Raw genomic sequence first — 24,295 nt, 5'->3', positions numbered from 1 at the left:
ATGTCTGGTTGTCCCTTTGTTGTCATGTTTGGCAGACTGTGATATCCTAAATTCTGTCATTCCTTCTGCACTTATATAAGCCAGAATATTTCTATAAAGAGAAATCTCCGTCAATTATGTGATTACCCCACAGCACAGTTCATATAGGAGAGGCGGGATACGTGCTTGATTCCTCCCCTTTCCTTAACCAGTTTTCAAAATAATGAGTCTGACCCCTAGAAATTTTAAGAGAGAGAGAGCACATGAACAGGAGAGGGGCAGAGAGGGAGAGGGAGAGAGAGAATCCCAAGTAGGCTCCGTACTGTCAGTGCAGAGCCCAACGCAGGACTAGAACCCATGAACTGTGAGATCATGACCTAAGCCAAAATCAAGAGTTGGACACCTAACTGACTGAGCCAGCCAGGCACCTCTGACCCCTAGAAACTGCTAAAGGCAACCAATGAGGCTTTATTTTTATTTAGTATTATTATAAATGTATTAATACAAACACATTTGATGTGTTTCAAGGATGGGGGTATTCATAGGTTTTTCAGGGTCTGATTAAGATGCGTCCTTCAGTGCAGACAGGCCTATTAGATTGGACAACTTTGTCATGTCATAGTTGACATGGACATGGGAAGGGGAGGGTTTGAAGTGAGTCTTGAAGGGTACAGTTGTGTGATAACTCTGTTGACTGATCTGTGGGTCACAGGAAGAGCTGTTATTCTGACAAGAACTAGTTGGGCAGTTGGTCCATGGCTCCAATAAATGGATTTTTAGGAAATTCCTAAAACAAATGATAAAAATATTTGAAATATTTCTATACGGCTTGAGATGCACCCTTGCAGTCTGAGGTTTCTTTCTTTCTTTCAACCTTGGAATTTAGCTCCATTAGGTCTTCAAATATTTCCTCCTCTCCTTTTTTATAACATTCCTTTTCCTGACCTAGTTCTATACCTGATACTCCTTAGGAAATTTTAAAATAAGCTGCCTTATTTCCTTTTTTTAATGCTTTCCTGCTTCCGCTGGGGAGTTGCTGAAACCGCTCTTCTAATCACTAATTCCTCTTCAGCCGCATTGATTCTACTAGATTTATCCCACATTATTATTAATAAATAGCATCAATAAACAGTCATTCCAATTATTATATTTTTCATGCTTCATATTTCTCTGATTTAGATTCATGGGGTGTTGTTTGTTTTTTTTTTTTTTCCTGATTCATATTCACTCTTCCCATCTCTCACGTAGTGTTTGCAGAGAACCACTTGAAAGCGCCTGCCTGAGGGCTTGGGTTCAACTCCTAGTTCTACAGCTTACAGCTGTGTCTCACTGAGCATGTCCCATCGCTGCTTTCCCGTGCCTCGGTTTCTCTCACTGCAGATCAGGGACAACAATGATTTCTGCTTTGTTGATGATTTTATAATGCTTGTCGAGCCGCTAGAACAGAATCCGACACAGGTAAGTGCTACTTCCTTGTCGGCTGGGCGTAACGCAGTACTCCACCCCTCGGGAAGGATTTGTTGAGACTCTGCTTCTTACTCTTCGCAGAGGCGCTAATTAGGACGCGCGCTAATTAGGACGCGCGCAGGATCGTGGCTGAGCCGGGGCCTGCGCTGGAGCAGCCGCGAACTCCGCGCTTCGGTCGGCGAGATGGGCATCCCGGGAACCACCACCGCGCAGGTGGTGGACGCCGAGGGCCTGGGAACACGGCGGCCCTCCCGCTAACAGGTGACTGACCCGGGCGGGCCCGGAGCCGCTCCGGTGACACCGAGGGCCAAGCTCGAGGCTCGCGGAGGCGGCCGCGGGGCGGCGCTGCGCCCCTTCCGGCCGCTGGGCCCTCTGGCCGCAGGCTCCTCTGCCGCGGGGCGCTTCGTGGGCTCCCAGTCTTCGGCCCGGCGCCGCAGCACAGGATGCAGTGTCCCGGCGCCGAGTACCTGGTGAGTAGCCGCCGCGCGCAAAAAGGCCCCGCGGGAAGGCTGGGAGCCCCAGGGGAAGGTTCGGGCAACTCCTAGCACCTGCCCGTCCGGAAGCTTCCGCCTTCCCTATCCACCGGGATAGAGCCCAGCCCGCCCCTCGCCTTGTTCTGGGGACACGTGGCGGGGAGGATCTAGGACCCCACTCGAGTTCTCAGGCGGAGGCGCGGGAGAGGCTGGCTGCAGAGCACAAACTTGGGGCGGCCTACAGGTGCACCTCCAGGTAAGGAGTTAGCGACTGCGGACTTCACTTCTCCGCACAGAGCAGGTTGTTTCAGAGTCTCTGTTGAAAGTTTCAGGAGGCCACGTTAAAAAAAAAAAAAAAATGAAAGGAAGGAAGAAAAGTTACTTTGAACAATCTTCAGTACATTTGGATTCAGTTTCCAGGTTATGACCCATATGGTTATTTATCCCCTTTTCCTCAACTCTCCAACCCCCCCCCCTTTTTTTTTTTTTTTGGTCTGGAAGGTTTCTGCAGAGAGAACCCCCCGGAAAAGAGAGTGGAGACCTCAGATTTATAGGAAGTGCACAGATACAACATGGCTGTTCCTCTTCTTTCTCTTTTGGACTGGTTTGGTAAGTATAGATGCCTAGTAGGGAAGAGACCACAGTGTGTTTCCTGAAATAACTGTGCCCACATGTAAATCGTATTCCTAGTGCCTTCCCTGGGGAAGCCTAGGGATCCAGGTGGTACCAGGTTAAAGTTTGTGCTACAATGAGAGACACCTGCCATTACCACACAGTAAGCATCGGTCCTGGGGAAGTCCTATCAGGTGTCTCTTAATCTCCTAGGCCGGCTAATTTGGAGAGGCTGTCTTATTACTGCAGGCCACAGTCTAATGAAAGACTCCATTAGGAAATGAGAGTCACTTCTTAGGATTGTTACTTAATTGGCCAGCGTGTGATCCCTTATTATCTGAGCTCACTGCCTGGAAGTTCTTTTACCATCACAGCCCCCCCAACAAAATGTTCATGAACTGTTTGCCGTTTGGGCGAAAATCCTAGAGAGAAATTACTCTCACTTCAGCTGAGCGTCACGCACACACTCTCTGTATGTTGTGTTTAGCAAAGGAAATGAGCCTTTGATAGAAACTCTCTAGTTAGGTGATGAATTTTTTCCCCATTCTAGTTTCTAGGTACATAGGATTGCTGGTAGACCTCATCAGGCTGTGCCACATGAGTCCTGGGAGGGTTTCTTGGCAGCTAAATCTGGATGCTTTGATACTTATTTTAGATACTTTATTGTGGGTAACAGCAGAAGGAGCCCTTTTCAGCTTCTTTAAAGATCATGTTCATGAAAACATCCATTCTAGACTGAGGCACGCTGTTTGCTGTGCGGTTAATGATTAATTTACAAAGCAGCATAATAGCTACCCCATAGTAATTACCTTTGTTGCAAAGATTTCAATTTGAATAGACCCTAAAATGCCATGTTTGTTCCTCTTTCTTTGGAAAAGCATTTTTTCACTGGTCGACTTTACCTACCGGTGTCTCACAGACATGGTTACAGGCACAGTGGAAGGTTGGGTCTTAAAGGTGTAACTGAATGTCATGTGTTGTCCCTTTCATGGCTCTCGGAGCCCTCCTATGGGAGGAGCCGGGAGAGAGCATGTGTGTATACACTGCATCCTTCTTAGCTTCCCCACAGACGGCTGCTGTTCCTCTCTGGGCCTGCTGGGGTTCCGGTGCAGGGAGCAGCTGTCCTGCAGGCACCGGGCAGCTTCCGCCTCAGGTTGTCCATGTTCCTCGGTGATCTTCCTTAGCCCCTCCACGGTTCAGACCTAGCACATAGCTGCCAAACTCTCAGCCCAACAGCCGCCTGGGGAAAGGATTTGTAGATGGCTCATCACAGCCTGAAGAATTATGAGCCATCTGAGAGGTGGCACAGAGCTGGGAACTGTTTTCAAATTACATGTCATTTACAGAATAAATTTGAAGGCTTCAATATGCCAGCATTCTCTTTCCTGTATTGCATTTGAATAATGAGAGCCCTTCAAGCTGACTGGCTTTTCGTATCTTCTGCAACTTTTTTTTTTTTTTAACCACAGATACTTAAAAAAGGGCAAGGAGGCTTTTCTGCCTCTGCTGTTTAGCTTTCTGATCTTGTGACATCTTGAGCAGTAGTGAGGTAACATGCTAAATGGGGTTTTTGATGGTACTGCCCACCCGCCCGAGTTAAGACAAAGGAGGTTTAGGGTAAGGGGCTAGAATTACAGGCAGAGACAGTCTACTGCCAAGAGAAAGAGTAGCCTGCCTGTGTTTATATTTGCATAAGACACACAGAACAGAATGTCTCAAATTCTGGACTGTCTCTGCCTCTACTTACCTCTCCAGTGTCCTCCCCCACCTGCCCGCTTCCATTCCCCTTTTAAGACTCCATTTTCTGAATCTCCCCTGGCACAGTTGACGGTGACCTCCTTAACAGCCTCACCATACCTCGTAGACACACCTACTGTATCACCGTCATATGGAATTGTAATTGTGTGTTTGAAATTAGAACAAAGTTCGAAGGTATAAAGTAGAAATATGGCAAGGACTCAGTGTGCACCAAATCCCTCCCGCCCTAAAATACAACAAAAACAAAATGTCCGCTCCTCCCACAGGCTTCCCAAGGGAGATATTAACATAAAGAATGCTGGTAAGTGGAAAATACCACTTTGCTATTAGCTCTCTGGTGAGCCGGGCAGCAGCACAGGGCCCCTTTCCTCCAAGTCCAGACCCAGTCAGGACCTTCCCACGCTCCAAGCTGAGAGGGAGGAGAAGCTGCAGCCCGGGGCTGAGTATTCCCATCCCCACAGCCTCTAAGTACAGGATGAGCCAGCTGTCCCCCAGCAAAGGTGATACTCTCGTCCTGGAATCAGACCATGAGACTGAGGAGGTGCTGGGTGTGGGAGGGACAGAGAACCTGCCCATCTTCTGGGCTGAGTTCCTTGAAGGCAGGGACTTGGTTTTGTTCATATTTACGTCCCCTGGTCACAGTCTCTGGCACACACTGGGCATTTCAAGACTATTATTTTGATTTCTAAATTAGTAACGAATGCAGACTATCTGAAACGTATTTGACTTTGGGACAGTCTACCTTTAGGACATAGGGCATCATCGCTACATTTTTTTAAAAATTTTTTTTAACGTTTATTTTTATTTTTGAGACAGAGAGAGACAGAGCATGAATGGGGGAGGGGCAGAGAGAGAGGGAGACACAGAATCGGAAGCAGGCTCCAGGCTCTGAGCCATCAGCCCAGAGCCCGACGTGGGGCTCGAACTCATGGACTGTGAGATCGTGACATGAGCCGAAGTCGGACGCTTAACCGACTGAGCCACCCAGGCGCCCCATATTTTATCAAATGATGTACTGTATCCTCACTCCCGGAGCGATCATGTCAGCACTAGTTTTTCAATGCTATTCAATGCACTGTAAATTGGGAAACTTACAACACTAAGATCACATCATGGGGGGAGGTACACACTCAATCTTAGTGGAGGGCCCGATCACTACATATGATGAATGGGACAGTGGTTTGAGCTGAAGTTTCAAGTATTCCATATTCATGATGATACTGGGGAAAAAAGTGACTATAGTTGCAAGAGGTTGTTGTCCAGAATTCCTGAGATTCTTTATTTTGTATATTTTAAGCACTTATTCCAAAACACCATTTTCTCACTTGTTATGAACAGTATCTTGCTACACATCAACTGTGTTGTCTCTGCCCCTGAGGGTCAGAGTCCCCTAAATATAAGACAAAAAAAAAAAAAAAAGGAGAGAGAGAGGATGGGTGGGGTGGGGAGAAGGAAGGGAGGAAAAGAGGGAAGGCAGGACCAGTGAAGGAAACTTGCCGGGGGTGGGGTAGGGAGGACAAGGAAAGGGAAGAGAAGGGAGAGAGTTGGGGGAAGGGGATAGAAGGAAGCTTGGGGAAAGATGTGGCATGGTGGGGGGGAGGGGGCCTTAGATAAAGCAAGAACCTCCAGGGGGAAGAAAATTTGAGTTGCCCTGGTAAAGTTAGGCCCAGAAGAAAAAATGACAGACTCATGGAGAAAAGGATACAGAGGACACGGAGGTAAGAACACAGGCAAGGATCCGTTCAGCCTTTTAGGATGTTCTCCCTACCAACCTGTTAAAACAAGGGTGAGAGTGACAGCCTCCTGACTGATTTGAATTGTTGACATTGTTGCTAAAGGAGAGAAGTACAGTGATGCTGGAGAGATTCATTGTCTACCTGGCTCCACTTGATATCAACATCTTGAGGGATGCGGGGGCCCGTGTTTTCAGCCTGTTGGCCAACCTCTCATGTGCCACTTGAATTTTACCAGCTGTTCATCATGGGCTACTCGATGGTGGCGGGAGCCACGGGAAGACTCCTCTTTGGCTATGACAGCTTTGGCAACGTGTGTGGCAAGAAGAACTCCCCTGTAGAAGGGGCCCCTCTTTCAGGGCAGGACATGACCCTGAAAAGGTAAGTGTTCAAGTAAATCCCCAACCTGCAGGGGCTATCCTATATTTCAAAACGGTATAAATTAGCCATTTTGAGCCTGGAAAATGTTTTCTCATTTAAAACAATCAGCCCATCTCATAAAAAAGGAGGCATGTGTACGGTAGTGAAGACACAGGTTTTCGAATCAGCTGGTCCTCTGTTCAGATTCAGCCGGTGCTAATTTTCAGCCATGTGACCTTGGGCAGAGTACTTAACTTCTCTGAACCCGGTTTTCATCTTTTCAACTGGTTGTTATGCCGGTCTCACAAGGTTATTTTAAGGATCCACTGAGACACAGCATGAGCTAAGACAATCTGTTAGTGGCTACTACTGTTATCCATAATGTATCAGAATCACATTACCAATTGATGTTACCAGTTGTACATCATCCACAGTATTTTATCTGTGTGGCAATTCCTGAATCCCACCTGGGAATTCTGGGAACTTGTGTTCCACTCCCTCCCCAGTCTGTGGTCTCAACTATGGCACTGTAGTCTCACTACCCCCCAACTCCAGCACAGAAACAGAAAAGGAAGAGAAGAAATAGGAATCCCCTGACAGGCAAGAAAGCCTTGGCCATGGTTTTTCTAAGATGGAGGCTGCCTTGAAGTAATTTTTGAGACTTGATGATCAAAAGCCCCTCCTACGAGAGAATGTTGCAGGTCTGAATAGGTCCTGAGTACAAGTTTGGAGTCACCAAATACAGTTCTCAGACCACGCCCCTTCTACCACTCAGTGTTGCCCCTGAGAGGGGCTCTACATTGCTGGATGTGGATCACATGGACACATTTCCTCCTGCACTTGGGGATCACTTTAAAAAAGAAGGAAGAAGGGGGCTGCCCGGATGTATGCGTGCATGCTGAGAAATAGTCATCCTCTTGGAGATGTAAAGTATGCATTCCCAGGAGCCAACAGGTAGAGGCAACCAGGTGTCCCATCAGCAAACACAGTGTTGTGTGTGTATATAATGGGATATTAGTCGGTCTTAAAGAGGAAGGAAATTCTAACACGAGGTACAACTTGAGTAAATCTTGAGGATGTTAGGCTAAGTGAAATAAGCCAGTCACAAAAAGAAAAATACTTTGTGATCTGACTATCTCAGGTCCCTAGAGTAGTCAAACGCACAGAGACAGAAAGAATGGTGGTTGCCTGGCACAGGGCTTGCTTAGTGGGTACAGAGCTTGGGTTTTGCAAGGTTATAAGGAGTTCCGTGGGTGAGTGGTGGGGATGTACTTAATGCCACTGTGCTCTACACCTAAAATGGTTAGTATGGTAAAATTTTATGTGTATTTTACCACAATTTCAAAAAAAATTAAACTGTGTATCCTAAATTTGGGAAATCTGTTCCCCCGTCTCCTATCATACCACCTCCCTCTGTTCCGCCCCCTCCCCGCGCCCCTTCACCAGGTCCCTCCAGGACTGCCTGTCTGGCAGGCTCCGGGGCTCCCCTTCTGGCGTCCCTCTGATCTCAACAGCATGGGGAGGTGTTGGGCATGGTCTGGGAGCTACCGGTGCCAGCCTGGCTCACGACCCCGCTAATAGCAACAACCAGCTTTGTTCTCAGCCCCATCTACCCACTGGTGGAACAGTTGGAGTGGGAAGGGTCTCGTGACTTTCCTGGCTCTCAAACTGGCAGGTGGGGGAGAGGGGCAGGCTTTTCATTCACAGCCGGGGCCTCCCTCTTTCTGCTCACTCCCCTGAGGTCAGCTATTCTCTGAAGTACAGTTGAACACTCGGGTGCAAATATGTCTTCCGTGGACTTGGCTAGTAGTTCACGCACTGGCCTGATCTAGCATTCCATGTGCAGTTTAATCCTTTCCCTTCCTCGGCGCCTTCCTCAGGCCACCCCTTAGGTTCTCTCCCAGGAAATGCTGAATCTGGAAAAGGGAAGTTTTATTACTATTTGAGCATGATTCCTCCGCTGCACAACTCCATAGATGACCCCCAGTAGGCATAATACATGGTAAATTATTCTGAGGTGCTTGGCTATAAAAGTTTGCCTTAATTATTCCCACATTTGATAACATGGGTTTTAAGGCCCCTAATTAAACCCAGTGAGAGGATACGCTCTAAGATCTTCTCATTTCGTCTGTTTCCTAGACACGTATTCTTTATGAATTCCTGCAACTCGGAAGTCAAGGACGTGAGGCTCAGTTCCACCATCCTGTGCGTGTCGAGCTGTCCTGAAGAGCAGCTTGATACCCTGGAAGAGGTCCAGCTCTTTGCAGACAAGAATGGTAGGCACCAGGGGATGGGGCTCGCTCTTCCCCCTGAGGGCGGGAACCACAGTGGGGTAACCTGTGCAGACCTAGGTGACAGATGCCCCTGGCACTGCTTTCTCTGCAAAACTGGAAATTGTCATTGCCTGTGGTAGCCTCTTCTTGTGTGCGAGAGGCCATCAGTGCTTTCTCCTGGGCCTTGTACAGCCTCATTCAGCTTTATCTGGAATTTATCTGAAACCCTAGCTGTTCTCTGCTCACTGCCAAGGGATGGCCTTGCATACAGAGTATAGTGTAGACTGACGCTTAGGGCCCAAAGGCAGCGTCAGACGGAGGTCAGAGAGCTCTGTGCACAGGGCACATCCAGTCCTAGAGAGGAGCTGCCGGCTTTGTAGCGAATTGCTGACAAGTATGTTCTTTCATTACAATGTTGGGGCCCAAGGATACTTGGCACTAATTGTTTACGTAACTGAAGCACCTTGCCCTGAGCCTGCTCGTGAGATTTATGTTACAGGGATTAAACAAGAAAAGGAAAGTAAAAGAAATTCGAGGCAACCCGCTGCAAATTCTATCTGCCTGTGAAATGATGTGCCAGATTTTTAAAAAATTATTTGCAAGGCTGGGTTAAAAATATCAAGCCTATGCAATAAATCATTCCTCCCCCCCAAAAAAACCCTTCAAATAATTTTTGTGCCAATTGTATAACTTTTAGTTTTAAGTTGAGATTTAGGAGAGAGAGAAAGAGAGGCCTCAATCTGACCTCGAATTGGATGCTTATTCTTACTGTGTTTAGATCATCTATAGACGTGTTTTCTAAACCTGAGTGATTGATTCCATCTCCTTCTCGATTTGGTAAAAGGATGGTAGCTTTCTTACTGGCTCCCCTAGAAAGATGAGAGGGAGATAGCATAGTCTGTGTGTCTTCTGCTTCCAGGGTCCTTCCTGTGTGTTTACAGTTTGAATTCCATCAACTACACCCAGAATCCAAATGCAGACTCATTGTGTCCCAGGCTGCCCGTTCCTCCGAGGTAAAAAGCTTCCATATTTTTTCTTTATCCGTCAACAGAAGTTATGGAGTACTTGCATCTGTTGCTCTTGTGGGTATTGTTGGAAGCAGGAAGGAGATATTTGGTAGAGCCCTACGGTCTACAGAAGGCCAGGGATAAACAAGGAGGAGCTATCTGCACTATACATGATGGACAGTAGATTAGGAACCAGGCTACAGAAGGAGAAAACTCACCATTGGAAATACACATAGAAAATGACAACACTGAGGCTAGCAGAATTCGTATGCAAATCACCAGTTGAGTGGTTTGATAAAGTAGTCAGTATGTGTTTCTTCTACTCCAACTATTTATTACAAAGTAGAAAGTATTTTCTCTTTTATTGCAACCAGACATTGTTAGTTTTTACAACTCTAGATGTCTCCATAAGAAACAGACCTATATGGGCGAGGCCAAGTGGCCACCAAAAGCACCTGCTCAATGAGGACAGAAAACAGGTCCTTCTCAAGGATTCCACTTGTGAACTCCTTTTAGAGTCAGCCGTTCCTATCAACTAGTGTAGTACCTGGCACATAGGAGGTACCTTACAAGTATTTGTAGAATAAAGCTGTAATGGCGACACGGTAGTTGTATTGCCACGGTAAATGCCTCACATTTGAGCCATCGAGAAAGGTAATGGGGAAAACACAATTACTAATCATCGCCACCGTCAGGATGCTGAGATGTTCTGAAGGAAGACTTGGTTTGTTTTGCATTACCAAGCTTTTAAAAGTTGTAAATATAGGGGCGCCTGGGTGGCTCAGTCGGTTGAGCGTCCGGCTTCGGCTCAGGTCACGATCTCACGGTCCGTGAGTTCGAGCCCCACGTCAGGCTCTGGGCTGATGGCTCAGAGCCTGGAGCCTGCTTCTGATTCTGTGTCTCCCTCTCTCTCTGCCCCTCCCCCGTTCATGCTCTGTCTCTCTCTGTCTCAACAATAAATAAAAGTTAAAAAAAAAAATTTAAAAAAAAGTTGTAAATATACTTACAGTGAATGAGACCTCTGTGCAAAATCCCTGAGAAGTAATGATAATTGAAGTAGAACAGGGCATTGGGCCAACCGTCCAGTAGAGTGTTTATCAAACTCTTGGCTGGGACCCACAGTAAAGAATGTATTCCATCTATACATACACCTTCACGCATCCTTGTGAGTATAAAACAGAAATGCAAGTCTGTCAAAACAAGATTTCCCCTTACTGCAAATGATTTGTCCTAAAGATTTCAATTGTTTCACTTTTTAAAAACAGCAGTTTATTTCACCATCTTCTTTTTTTTTTTTTTAACGTTTATTTATTTTTGAGACAGAGAGAGACAGAGCATGAACGGGGGAGGGTCAGAGAGAGGGAGACACAGAATCTGAAACAGGCTCCAGGCTCTGAGCTGTCAGCACAGAGCCCGATGCTGGGCTCGAACTCACGGACCGCGACATCATGACCTGAGCCGAAGTCGGCCGCCTAACCGACTGAGCCACCCAGGCGCCCCTATTTCACCATCTCCTAATGGGTTGTGAGTATAGCTTGAAAAATGCTGATCTAACAGGTGCTAAAAAATAAAAAATAAAACTCCAGTCGATTTTAGCTACATAGGAGGAAAGAGTATAATTAACCATTCTCCTGGCGTCTAAAATAAATACTTTGTGTTACAAGTAACTGGAAGAGGAGAGAATTATTTGCAGAGGAGAGTCCCATTGCATTTTTCTGTATCTTATTTTTTAAATTCTGAGTTTTGTTAGATATCATAAACATCTCTCAGTGAAACATAACTAAAGCCAAAAAAGTAAACTACAGTGGCTTAGTAGGTTAAAGGAAAATTATTTAACGCTTGAAGAGAGGGGTTTAACTTTGTACATTTTGACCATCATTTTGCCATTTCCCCTCCCCCAGGCCCCAGCCAACACCTTTCTACTCTCTGCTCCTGTGAAATTGACTATTTTAGATTCCACACATAAGTGAGGTCATGTGGTATTTGTCTTCTGAGAAGATTGTTCTAGGGAACACAATTTGTAAGTGTGCCTGCAGAGGGAACTGGAAGAGAACGGAATTTTTCAGGCTGTAACTTAACCAGAGGTAGATAAATTCTTCCCATCAATGGGATGGCGGCTGTAATTCTATGGGAAGCTTGTATCTTGATATTGCTGCTGATAATAGCGAGCATTTATTGAGCTTTTGATACTTGCCAGGTACTTTCTAAGCTCTTGACATATTCATTGACCTGGACCTCCTCAAACCACTGTGCTGTAGGCCTTGTCTTCATCCCTGTTTTATGGTAGAAAAAACTCACGCAGGAGCAGCGTAAAGTGGCATAAGCAGCAGGTGGAGCTGGCCTGCAAACCCAAACAGGGTCCGTATCTTTCTGTAATCCAAAACCAACCGTCAAGGCTTCATTGCTGTTATTTTACCTGGCAGATGGCCTCCTTGGGCGCACACCAAGGTGGGGGTACGGGGAGCCCCATAGCATGTGTCCTAGGGTCCCCATTTTTCTGCCACACCTGTCCTAGGCCTTTCACCCCCCAAATGCAGACCTTTCCATGGAAAGACAAACCTGTTGCTTGACCTTTCTCAACAGAGGGAGAGAGAAATCGCCTTGAGGGCTCCGTTTCCTTTTCCTACAAAGCAAGAGTTTGTTCTAAGATGGAAATTATCATATTTATCATGGAAGAGCAGTGCCAAGAGTGAAAGCTTGAAATCATGAGAAGTGTGGCCACAGGGCCAAAAAACATTTTCTAAATACCTCTATTGACTAAACCAATTGTTTCTTCTCCCTCTGTCGATCACGTGAGGAGAAACATACCCTTTTAGAGTAGTGGCTGAATATCAAGAAGGTTTGTGTCCCGAGGTATGAGCTTTTAAGAGCAGTGAAAAACGACAGAAGATAACAAGCAAGCGTATCTTTTTCCCTTTGGGGTTCCACATAATATGTATTTTGAGTCCCCATGTATTTAAAATCTAAAAGGCTTGGGGTTTTCCATCAATTAAGTTCTAGTCCTCACCTCCCACGTGGGTGCCCGTGCACATCACTGAGTTGCTCGGTTGAATTCCAACAGCGTCATCGAAATGTACAGTCAGCTCTATGAATTACTTCCTGCAAATCTGAGTGGTTTTGCTGGTGAGAGAGGAAAAGGAGAAGTGGGGAAGAAACCACGGTCTGGGGCCCAGTCACACCCCCTGCCCCAGCTAATCAAGTCCTCAGAGGGCAACTGGTCAACCACACACATCAGGGGTGACCCACACTTCACATGCTTCTCTGTCACTCTCAGGGCTGGGATGGGTCATTCTTTACCAGCACAGGGTTATGAAATGCCTGAAAAGCACCATCTTTTTTTTTTTTTCAATGTTTATTTATTTTTGGGACAGAGACAGACAGAGCATGAACAGGGGAGGGGCAGAGAGAGAGGGAGACACAGAATCGGAAGCAGGCTCCAGGGCTCTGAGCCGTCAGCCCAGAGCCTGACGCGGGGCTCGAACTCCCGGACCGCGAGATCGTGACCTGGCTGAAGTCGGACGCTTAACCGACTGCGCCACCCAGGCGCCCCTGAAAAGCACCATCTTAACAAACCTTGTTGACAAAATTAATGTCTTAGGGAGAATTGTGTTTGGGGAAAAACAAAATGACATTAGATTTACATCTGACCTTATTTTTCAGAAATACTAATTGAAAGTTCAGAAAACATTTGCTCTAAAAACAATTCAGATTTATTGGTATTAAGACTATTTAGTAGGGGCATGCCTGGGTGGCTCAGTTGGTTAAGCGTCCAACTTTGGCTCAGGTCATGATCTCACAGCTTGTGAATTCGAGCCCTGCATCGGGGTCTGTGCTGGCAGCTCAGAGCCTGGAGCCTGCTTTGGATTCTGTTTCTCCCTCTCTCTCTGCCCCTCCCCTGCTCGCACTCTGTCTCTTTCTCAAAAATAAATAAACGTCGGGGCGCCTGGGTGGCACAGTCGGTTAAGCGTCCGACTTCAGCCAGGTCACGATCTCGCGGTCCGTGAGTTCGAGCCCCGCGTCAGGCTCTGGGCTGATGGCTCAGAGCCTGGAGCCTGTTTCTGATTCTGTGTCTCCCTCTCTCTCTGCCCCTCCCCCGTTCATGCTCTGTCTCTCTCTGTCCCAAAAATAAATAAACGTTGAAAAAAAAAAATTTAAAAAAAAAAATAAATAAACGTTAAAAAATTGTTTAAAAAAAGACTATTTAGTACTAGAAAAGGAAAAAATTAGAGGTTTAAAACTCAGAGAGCAGGAAGTAAAATTATTCTGTGGTGGTAAGAAAATTAGCTGAGGGGGCCCCTGGGTGGCTCAGTCAGTTGAACATCCGACTTTGGCTCGGTCATGATCTCGTGGTTCGTGGGTTCAAGCCCCGCGTCTGTGCTGATAGCTCAGAGCCTGGAGCCTGCTTCAGATTCTGTGTCTCTCTCTGCCCCTCCCCAACTCATGCTGTCTCTCTCTCTCTCTCTCTCTCTCTCTCTCTCTCTCTCTGTCAAAAATAAATAAACATTTGAAAAAAAAACTTTTTTAAAGAAATTAGCTGAAAAACTACAACTGATAAGAGAATTTATTTAGGTGTCAGGGAACACAATTGATAAACTGAAATCTGCAGCATTCCTATATTTTTTAAAAGACAACTTTTACCACAGTGAGAAGAAATAAAAAAACGAACTGGGTACTTCAGTGCCTAGAGACAAATGTAACAAATATACAAGAACCATGAAAAGAACACTTTATTTATTTATTTATGACATCATTTTTTTTTCAAATTTTTGTTAAATTCTAGTTATCATACAGTGCAATAGTGGCTTCAGGAGTAGAATTCAGTGATTCACTTACATACAACACCCAGTGCTCATGATAGCAAGTACCCGCCTTAGTACCCATCACCCATCTAGCCCGCCTCCCTCTCACCTCCCTCTGTCATCAACCCTCAGTTTGTTCTCTAAGACATTCACATGGTTTGTTTCCCTCTCTCTTTTCCCCCTCCCATATGTTTATCAGTTTTGTTTCTTATATTCCACATATGAGTGAAATCATATGGTTTTTGTCTTTCTCTGACTTATTTCACTTAGCATAATACATCCTAGCTCTATCCACATCATTGCAAATGGCAAGATTTCATTCTTTCTGATGGCTGAGTAATATTCCACTGTATATATATATACCACATCATCTTTATCCATTCATCGGTTGATGGACATTTGGGCTCTCTCCATAGCTTGGCTATTGTTGATAATGCTTCTGTAAACATCGGGGTGCATGTACCCCTTTGAGTCTGTATTTTTGTATCCTTTGGGTAGATACCTAGTCGTGCAGTTGCTGGATCATAGGGTAGTTCTATTTTTAACTTTCTGAGGACCCTCCATACTATTCTCTAGAGTGCCTACACCAGTTTGTGTTCCCACCAGCAGTGTAAGAGGGTTTCCCTTTCTCTGCATCCTCACCAACACCTGTTGTTTATTCTTTTGTTAATCTTAGCCATTCTGACAGGCATGAGGTGGTATCTCATCGTGGTTTTGATTTGTATTTTTTTGATAATGAATGAGGTCGAGCATCTTTTCATGTATCTGTTAGCCTTCTGGATGTCTTCTTTGGAAAATTGTCTGTTCACGTCTTCTGCCCATTTCTTAACTGGGTTATTTGGTTTTTGGGTATTAAGTTTGCTGAGTTCTTTATAGATTTTTGGATACTAACCCTTTATCAAATATTTCATTTGCAAATATTTTCTCCCATTCCATAGGCTGCCTTTTAGTTTTGTTGATTGTTTCTGTAGCTGTACAGAAGCTTTTTATTTTAATGAGGTCCCAGTAATTCATTTTTGCTTTTATTTCCCTTGCCTCAGGGACATATCTAGTAAGAAGTTGCTATGTCTGATGTCAAAGACGTTACTACCTGTGTTCTCTTCTAGGATACTGATGGTTTCCTGTCTTACATTTAGGTCTTTCATCCATTTTGAGTTTATTTCTGTATATGGTGTCAGAAGGTGGGCCAGTTTCGTTCTTCTGCATGTTGCTGTCCAGTTTTTCCAACACCATTTATTAAAGAGACTGCCTTTTTTTTTCTGTTGAATATTCTTTCCTGCTTTGTTGAAGATTAGTTGACCATAGAGTTGTGGGTCCATTTCTGGATTTTCTATTCTATTCTGTTGATATATGTTTGCTTTTGTGCCCATACTAGATTGTCTTAATGACTAGAGCTTTATAATATAGCTTGAAATCTGGAATTGTGATGCCTCTGGTTTTGTTTTTCTTTTTCAGGATTGCTTTGACTTTTTGGGTCTTTTGTGGTTCCATACAAATTTTAGGATTGTTTGTTCTAGCTTCGAGAAGAATGCTGTGGTATTTTGATGGGGATTATATTAAATGTGTAGGTCGCTTTGGGTGGTATAGACATTTTGACGATGTTTGTTCTTCCAATCCATAAGCATGGAATGTTTTTCCATTTTCGTGTGTCCTCTTCCATTTCTTTCATAAATGTTCTATAGTTTTCATAGTACAGATCTTTTGCCTCTTTGGTTAAGTTTATTCCTAGGTATCTAATTGGTTTTGGTGAAGTTGCAAATGGGATTGATTTTTTTTATTAAAAAGAACATTTTAATATGTTCCTGAGGTATAAGGAATACTTAAATGGAAAGACGGTGTTGACAGTATGACTCAGCATTATAAAAAATGTCATTTCTCCCTAAGTCAAGCTATAAATTTGTCATGATTACAAACAAAACAAGCAGATTTTTTTTCAGTAACTAGATAAGTTGATTTTAAATTTGTAAGGAAAGTTTTTTAAAAATTAAAAAAAAATAAATCTGAAAAAGGAAAACAATGGAGACTAGCCCTTACAGTTTTTAAAAACTATTGTATTATAAAATTTAATAATTAAAATACTGTGGCCCTGTAACTGAACTAAAATGAGTTTCCTCCTTGGTGAGTCCCAGGTAGAAACTCCACCAGGTAAGTCATCACACAAAGGAAACTTTATTTGCCACGAAGAAGGAAATTATGGGGAATAATTTACAAAGCTGTGACTTCCCCAGCAGGGGTGAATGGGTTCCTTTTATTTACAGTTAAGATGAATATTTAGAAAGCAAAGCCTTGTCACCTAATGTAGAGGGAGGCAAGTTCGTGCTTGCGCCTTGAGGAAACGTGCCTGTGCGTACATTGTATGTTACGTAAATGAGACTTGTGCTTCTCTTTGGGTGGGCATTTTAGTATTATAATGAGGTAAAGGTAACTGTCTCTCACTCCATGGGTCACTCCATGGTCCTATGCAGGTGTGAGTCAGGGGTTAAGCTCAAACTTGTGTGGGTGGTCTGGGCCAGCTGGCACTCTTCCTCAGGACAGTCATTGTTGTTTGAGGGATAGTTTCTGTTTCGACCACAGTTGCTATGCCCCTTGGGTCTTTTGTCTGGATTAAGAGAGAAGTTGGAAAGAAGGATTTAAGGGAAAATTTAGGACAGAGGTTAGCAGGTACCAGCAGATGAGCAATAAAGACCCTGTCTTGGGGTCTAGCTGGTGACAGCACTAGTTCATGTGTAGAAAAATCAATAGAAGATACTAAGCAATCCAGGAATAGACCCAAAGGCTTACAGGAATTTAGTACATGATAAAAGTGACAAATCAGTGACAAAATGACTGGCTATTGAGCGACTGTCCCAACTGGACAGGCATCCAGGGGAAGAGCTGGATCCAAACCTCATGCCTTACATGAATAAATTCCAAGTGGATTCAAGATTTTAATGTATAAAGTGAAACTGGAAAGTATGAGAAGCCATGGGAGAATTCTTCTATAACCTGAAAGTAAGGGAACCTTCTATCCATGACTTAAAACTCAGAAGACATAAAATTAAACAATTGATGAAATGAACATCTCTGCCTGAGAAAACACTAGAAGCAAAGTTAACAGGCAAATAAGTTGCAATTTGTATAAAAATATTAGTTTCTCTAATTTATAAAAAATCTTATTAATCCAACTTCTAGAAGATTATATTTCAGTATAAAAATGAGATAAAAAATGTGAATAGATGCTTCAAAGAAAAAAATAGTGTTGTTTAAACATATTAAAAGAGGCTGGACCTCCCTCACGATAGGGGAAATGCTGATATTTTCACACTCCCGATGTTTAGGTGACAGCATCCAAAAGTTGGACGATGCACTCCACTGGCAAAGGTGTAGGGAAATAGATACTTTCATACATTGCTGAGGCAGGGATCTGAGGAGGGCAATTCATCAATATTCATTGGTGAAGCATGTATATGCCTTTAAGTCAAGCATTTGTGCTTCTAGAAATTTAATCTACAGGTATACCTGTAGAGTATGAAATGACAGTTGTACAAATGTATTCACTGCAGTGTTTGTAAGAGCAGAAGAGTGCAAACAATCTCCATGGCTGTCAGTAGCAGGATGCTTAAATAAATTACAGCATTGCATTTAATGTAACACTATTTAGAAAGCTAGGAATAGCTGAGAATGTTCTCTGATAAAAGAGCATCAGTGAGAAATCTCCAATTAATAGTATACTTAACTGTGAACTATTGAATTCTTGCCTACCTGAGAACAAAGCAAGATTATCTTCTCTGACCACTTCCATTCAGCATTGTAATGGAGGTCCTAGGAATTGCAAAAGAGGAAGGAAAAGAAATAGGAAGAAATGAAACCATCTTTTTTACAGATGACCTAATTGTTTATATAGAAAATCCAAAAGAATCTACAAAGTAACTACTAAATGAACTTAACAAAATTGCAATATACAAGGTCAAATTGCATTTGTATGTATTTGCAACAATTAGGAAATAATTTTTAAAGTCCATGTTTAGCGTCAGAAGAATATAGCTAGAAATAAATTTAACAGGAGACATGGAAGATGTGGACTGAAAACGTTAAGACCTTGCTGAAATTAAAGAACTCCAAAATAAGTGGAGAGATAGACCTTGTTCACGAGTTGGAAGTTTTAATATTGTTAGGATGTCATTTCTCCACAAATTGTCCTACATATTCAATGTAGCGCCCCCAACATAATTTTTGTAGAAATTGACAAGTTCATGCCAAAAAAAAAAAAAATGCAGAAAAGCTGAAGACCTACAGTCACACAAAAAATTCTTAAAGAACAAAGTTAGAAGACTCATACCAGCTGATTTCAGGAGTTACTATGAAGTTACAGTGATTAAGACAATGTGGCATTAAAAAACAAAGTTCAGGTGTACCTGGGTGTCTCAGTCAGTTAAGCATCAAACTTCGGCTCAGGTCATGATCTCACGGTCTGTGAGTTCGAGCCCCGTGTCGGGCTCTGTGCTGACAGCTCAGAGCGTGGAGCCTGCTTGGGATTCTGTGACTCTCTCTCTCTGCCCTTCCCCCACTCGTGCTCTGTCTCTGTGTCTCAAAAGTAAATAAATGTAAAAAAAAAAAAAAAAAGTTCAACTGAATACATTTGAAGTTCTAATTGGCTTTATTAAAGAATTCATGAATCAGACAGCATGTACCCAGCAGGTAGAGGAGAGCTCTGAGAAGTTGCACAAAATGGTTTTTATAGGAAGGTGGGTGGGATAAGAAAGTTATTAGCAAAAGGAAAGGATTGTTCCAGGCAAGGTAGCTTTCTTTCCCTTAGGAAAAGGAAGGGGTTTTATGCAGATTACTTCATCCATATGGTGCTAACTGAAAAATTTCTGGCTGACTGGTTAAGACTACACGGGGGGGGGGGACTTGAAAGTGCAGCTAGATTAGGTATTAAGCCCCAGGCTTGGAAACTTGGTCTAAGTGACACCATTTGGGGCATATAGATTTCTTTCTTTCTTTCTTCTTTCTTTCTTTCTTTCTTTCTCAATGTTTATTTATTTTTGAGAGAGAGAGACAGAGTGTGAGCAAGGGAGGGTCAGAGAGAGAGAGGGAGACACAGAATCTGAAGCCAGCTACAAGCTCTGAGCCAGCAGCACAGAGCCAATGTGGGGCTCGAACTCACGAACTGTGAGATCATGACCTGGGCCGAAGTCAGACGCTTAACCAAGTCACCCAGGTGCCCTTGTAGTTTTGTTTTTTTAATTTTTTTAACGTTTATTTATTTTTGAGAGACAGAGTATGAGCAGGGGAGGGACAGAGAGAGAGACAGAATCTGAAGCAGGGTTCAGGCTCTGAGCTGTCATCAGCACAGAGCCCATCGCAAGGCTTGAACCCACAAACTGTGAGATCAAGACCTGAGCCAATGTCGGATGCTCAACTGATTGAGCCACCCAGGTGCCCTTATAGTTTTCTTTTTTTTAACAGTTACTCCATTTTGATTAGATTCTCCAAGTAACTGAGAGATGTGATCAAAATTGAGCTATTGCACTGAAGTTGCAGTTTTTATTGTTCCTTTGTGTTGTATCCAAAGGTCATGACATTTTTGCTTAACCTCTGTGATAGTCACAGGACATGGCTTCAGGTGTACATTCTTTAAGTGGTTTATTTTCTTCATTCCTTAGACGTTCCAGTCTTAGGGAGATTGTTTGTTGGTGAGCCACTGTGATCATGCATGTAAAGCTTTTGAGAGAATACAGTGCACCAGGGAGATTGTTATGATCCCTATAAATAGGATAATTCCCAATATTTGGAGTGTACTTTAGAACCATGGTCCCCAAGACCCCATGGAAGGGGTCACCTTTTTAAGTCAAGTGATGTGTTCTGTGATTTTATGTAATTGAATTTCAGTTTCCCCATAAGTGTTCATTCAGACACAGCAGGTGATGTTGGCCAAGGCACAGACACTTCCTTGCTCAGCTAAAAGATAATCAAGAATTGTTCTAGTATCAAGGACAACTTTGGCCAGAGGGATCTTTGCTGGGCTGCTATTGTTTTAACAGCAGATTTTGCAATAATTTTAAGAATTAAGGGAGAGTTTTTAATCATAGCCTCCCTTACATTTATCTCTAACCAGAGAAATAAGGACCTGCCATAAGAAGTGAATTCTGGTCATGAAACTCTCCTTGGTAGGTCCTTTTTAACTCAGCAATGTAAATTAAGGAGAATCAACCAATTAGATGTCTGATTTTGCTTGTGAAATGTTAGAGGCACCGTTAGATTTTTCTCTTAGCCTGAAACAAGAGGTTCCCCTCCTTAGCAACAGCCTGGGAGATACTGATGAGGGAGCTATCTTTCCAGGCCAGTGCCACAGTACAGGAAAGGAAGAGAAGGAAAAGGGGGTTTACGTTTAAAGTATGAAGTCTAAGGGGCGCCTGGGTGGCGCAGTCGGTTAAGCGTCCGACTTCAGCCAGGTCACGATCTCGCGGTCCATGAGTTTGAGCCCCGCATCAGGCTCTGGGCTGATGGCTCGGATCCTGGAGCCTGTTTCCGATTCTGTGTCTCCCTCTCTCTCTGCCCCTCTCCCGTTCATGCTCTGTCTCTCTCTGTCCCAAAAAAAAAAATTAAAATAAATAAATAAATAAAGTATGAAGTCTAAGTCTGGCTAGATTGATGCAGAGGTATCCAGCGTGTGTGCAGAACAGTGTCAGGTAGATCTTTCTTTAGCTGTGAGATGTGTTTCCAAGGCTCAATGTCTTTTAGGTTTTACAGCTGTGTCAGTGTTCTGGAGCACTTGGTATGGTCCCTTCCTTCGGGCTCAGAGCCGTTTTTTCAGCAATGATGTTTCCACAGTATCCAGTCACCAGGTTCCAGACTGTGACCAACAGGATCCTTTGAACTTGGGATAAGGGAAAGCATCTTTAACATGTTGATGGTGGGCTTTAGCATAAGACTTAAAAGACTTACAGTAGCTTATAATGCTAGCACGGGAGAGGATCAGCAGAAAGTTGTTTACTGATAGAATTCTACAACATTAGCGAGGTCTTGTTAAGGTTTGTATGATTTGCTCCATGCAGTGGTGCTTTGATCACAGGGGATGGTGAAGGAAACATACTTTCTAACAGTTTCTTTGCTTTTGTTGGGAGGCATCAACCTTGCAGCAGGAAAAACCTTCAGCCCATCCAGAAAACATACCTCCAGTAACAAGAACATGTTAATAATCCATGCTAGGTGGCAGTTGAATGAAGTCCAGCTGGAGATGTTCAAAGAGGGAGGAGGTTTGAGGCCTCTGTGAACAAAAATTTTTCCAGACCTATGGACCTGACAGGTTAGACATTGATGGTAAATGGTTTTCACAGTCTTATTATAGAAGTCTCCCCAGCAGTGTTTAATTATAATTCATCTTAACGTTTATATTTGTTTTTGAGACAGAGACAGAACATGAGCAGGGGAGGGGCAGAGAGGGAGGGAGACACAGAATCCGAAGCAGGCTCCAGGCTCTGAGCTGTCAGCACAGAGCCCAACACTCGGGGCTGGAATCCATGAACCGTGAGATCATGACTTGAGCCGGTTTGAAGCTTAACTGACTGAGCCACCCAGGAGCCCCAATTGTAATTCATCTTAAACACCCCATAGTGGGTAGAGGAATGCAAAAATTAAAAAATGGGGTTTATCAGGGAATCAGGAAGAACCAGTTGGCCATCTTGGCCACAACACTTAACACTTAACTAACACTGTAAACTGTTTAATGTACAGCTATTGTTTACCCATCTTAATTTCTCCAGGTTTAGAGCAGACTGTTGCCATGTTACAAGGACATTTATCCTTCTGTGGACTGTAGCAGAATGGACTTTATCCACATGTGACATAATCTTACAAATATGATGTAAAGGACAGAGGCTTAGTATTACTTATTTGACAAGGTGTCCCCTGTAATTTACATATCAAATAAGCCTAATTAGTTTAACAAAGTTTTGGAATATTCCAGGTCAGAGACTTCACTTAACATTTGATTTTAGGAAGTTTGTCGGAGTATCAAAAAAAAAAAAAAAAAAAAGGTGTTAAACCATTTGCCTAAATAGGGTCACAGGTCATTATGAAATTTAATACTTAAAATGTAAAGACATTTTCACCATTTTATGAAAGGAGACCAAAAGTCCAAGAAAATCTTGCCTTTTTACCAGAGAGAAAACCAAATTCTAATTTTGTACCAGCTTACCTGATATTAAAACTTATTTTTTAAAATGAATTCATTTTAATCTTAACCAGCTTGACTGCACATTAAAATTCCTTTTCAGAGATTCCTTTTCCACAAATGTTCTACAACTTTTCTACATTCTAATTTTGTCCTATGTTTTTCCTCTTTAAACAACCAGCCTTATTTTAGGACAAAATTACTTTTTTTTCTCCATAACAAAAAATGCATCTCCATTTCTCACACCTTTGTTTTTTTCACTGAAAACACATCCTTCTTCCTTCGAATATGGAGATATTCATATCAACCTATCAGGTGTCATATCAGCATTCTTTCTTTTCTTTTTTTTTTTTTAGAAAGAGCACGTGTGTGTGCGCGCGCGCGCGCGCGCGTGCAGGGGAAGGGCAGAGAGAGAGAGAGAGAGAGCACACAAGAGACAGAGAATCCCAAACAGATTTCACTTGGAGCCCAATGTGTGGGGCTCTATCTCAGAACACGACATCATGACCTGAGCTGAAGCCAAGAGTCAGACACTTAACCTACTGAGCCACATAGGTGCATTCTTTAAATTTGCAAATTTATGAATATATTTCAAAATTTCTAAAAGCATGTACCTTTTGGAATATGTTAAAGTATAGCATTAACATATCCAAATATCTTTTAATTTCTCTGTAATGAGAAACCAAAAGTGGATAAACCTATGCTTAGCAGTTAATGTTTTAGTATTTTGTCTTATTTGGAAATGATGTGTAGGTAATGAATGAATTTATTCCTCATTTAACTTAACTCCTCATTTAACCTAACTCAGCAAAACATTAAGGTTTTTAGGTTACCAAAAAAAAATTGTTTTGAGAAAACTATTTAAGTAGACATAAATAGTGCTAAAAATAAAAAGTTCATTTGTAAACTTTTATCTTGCTTACATCTACTTAAAGTACTCGTCCTTAATAATTATGTTAGCTTACCTACAAAAACTTCATTAAACATTAGGTAAAGTCAGCCATTATCCTAAGCTATCTTTTTTTTTTTTTGACAGATCTTACAAGTGCTAACGTGAATTTATTTGGCTAGTAAACTCCGAATAAAAATTTTATGTTGGGGTGCCTGGGTGGCTCAGTCAGTTAAGTATCTCACTTTGGCTCAGGTCATGATCTCACAGTTTGGGAATTCAGGCCCCACCTGGGGCTCTGTCCTGGCAGCTCAGAGCCTGGAACCGGCTTCAGATTCTGTGTCTCCGTCTCTCTCTGCCCCTTCCCCACTCGCACTCCGTGTTTGTTTGTTTGTTTGTTTGTTTCTCTCTTTCTCTCTCTCTCTCTCAAAAATAAACATTAAGAAAAAAGTTTTATATTTAATCTTGATGATTCTACTGTGTCTCCCTCTCTCTCTGCCCCTCCCCTGCTCTCGTGCTCTCTCAAAAATAAATACACGTTAAAAAAAAAAAATTTATATTTAATCTTGACCACCCTAAAGACACGTCTGTTTAATTAAACCATCAAGATGCATCTAGGGAGTTGCGGCAAGATGGCGGCTTAGGAGGACGCTGGGCTCACCGCACGTCCTGCTGATCACTTAGATTCCATCTACACCTGCCTAAATAACCCAGAAAACCGCCAGAGGATTAGCAGAACAGAGTCGCCGGAGCCAAACACAGACGAGAGGCCCACGGAAGAGGGTAGGAA

At 43.2% G+C, this 24,295-nt stretch overlaps 1 protein-coding gene across 8 annotated transcripts in view; it reads left to right on the top strand.

Annotated features, from left to right (window-relative positions):
* Positions 1-1,519: 1,519 nt before the first annotated feature.
* Positions 1,520-24,295, top strand: part of SLC44A3 (solute carrier family 44 member 3) — a 116,681-nt gene continuing 93,905 nt past the window's right edge. For 5 of the 8 annotated variants that reach the window (XR_007154598.1, XR_007154599.1, XR_007154597.1 and 2 more), the window contains exons 1-5: positions 1,535-1,916; positions 2,421-2,528; positions 6,261-6,403; positions 8,522-8,658; positions 9,575-9,668. Coding sequence is in view for 1 of the 8 variants with exons in the window: in XM_047869641.1 (XP_047725597.1) it covers positions 1,890-1,916; positions 2,421-2,528; positions 6,261-6,403; positions 8,522-8,658; positions 9,575-9,668 (509 nt within the window). In the remaining 7 variants the exon portion in view is untranslated. Of the gene's footprint in view, positions 1,917-2,420; positions 2,529-6,260; positions 6,404-8,521; positions 8,659-9,574; positions 9,669-24,295 lie in introns of all 8 variants that reach the window. The other 3 variants (XR_007154596.1, XR_007154600.1, XR_007154601.1) reach the window with 3 other exon arrangements.

The sequence above is a fragment of the Prionailurus viverrinus genome, chromosome C1, assembly GCF_022837055.1.
Source record: "Prionailurus viverrinus isolate Anna chromosome C1, UM_Priviv_1.0, whole genome shotgun sequence".
NCBI classification, from domain to species: Eukaryota; Metazoa; Chordata; class Mammalia; order Carnivora; family Felidae; genus Prionailurus; species Prionailurus viverrinus.
This window is presented reverse-complemented; position numbering and strand designations above follow the sequence as displayed.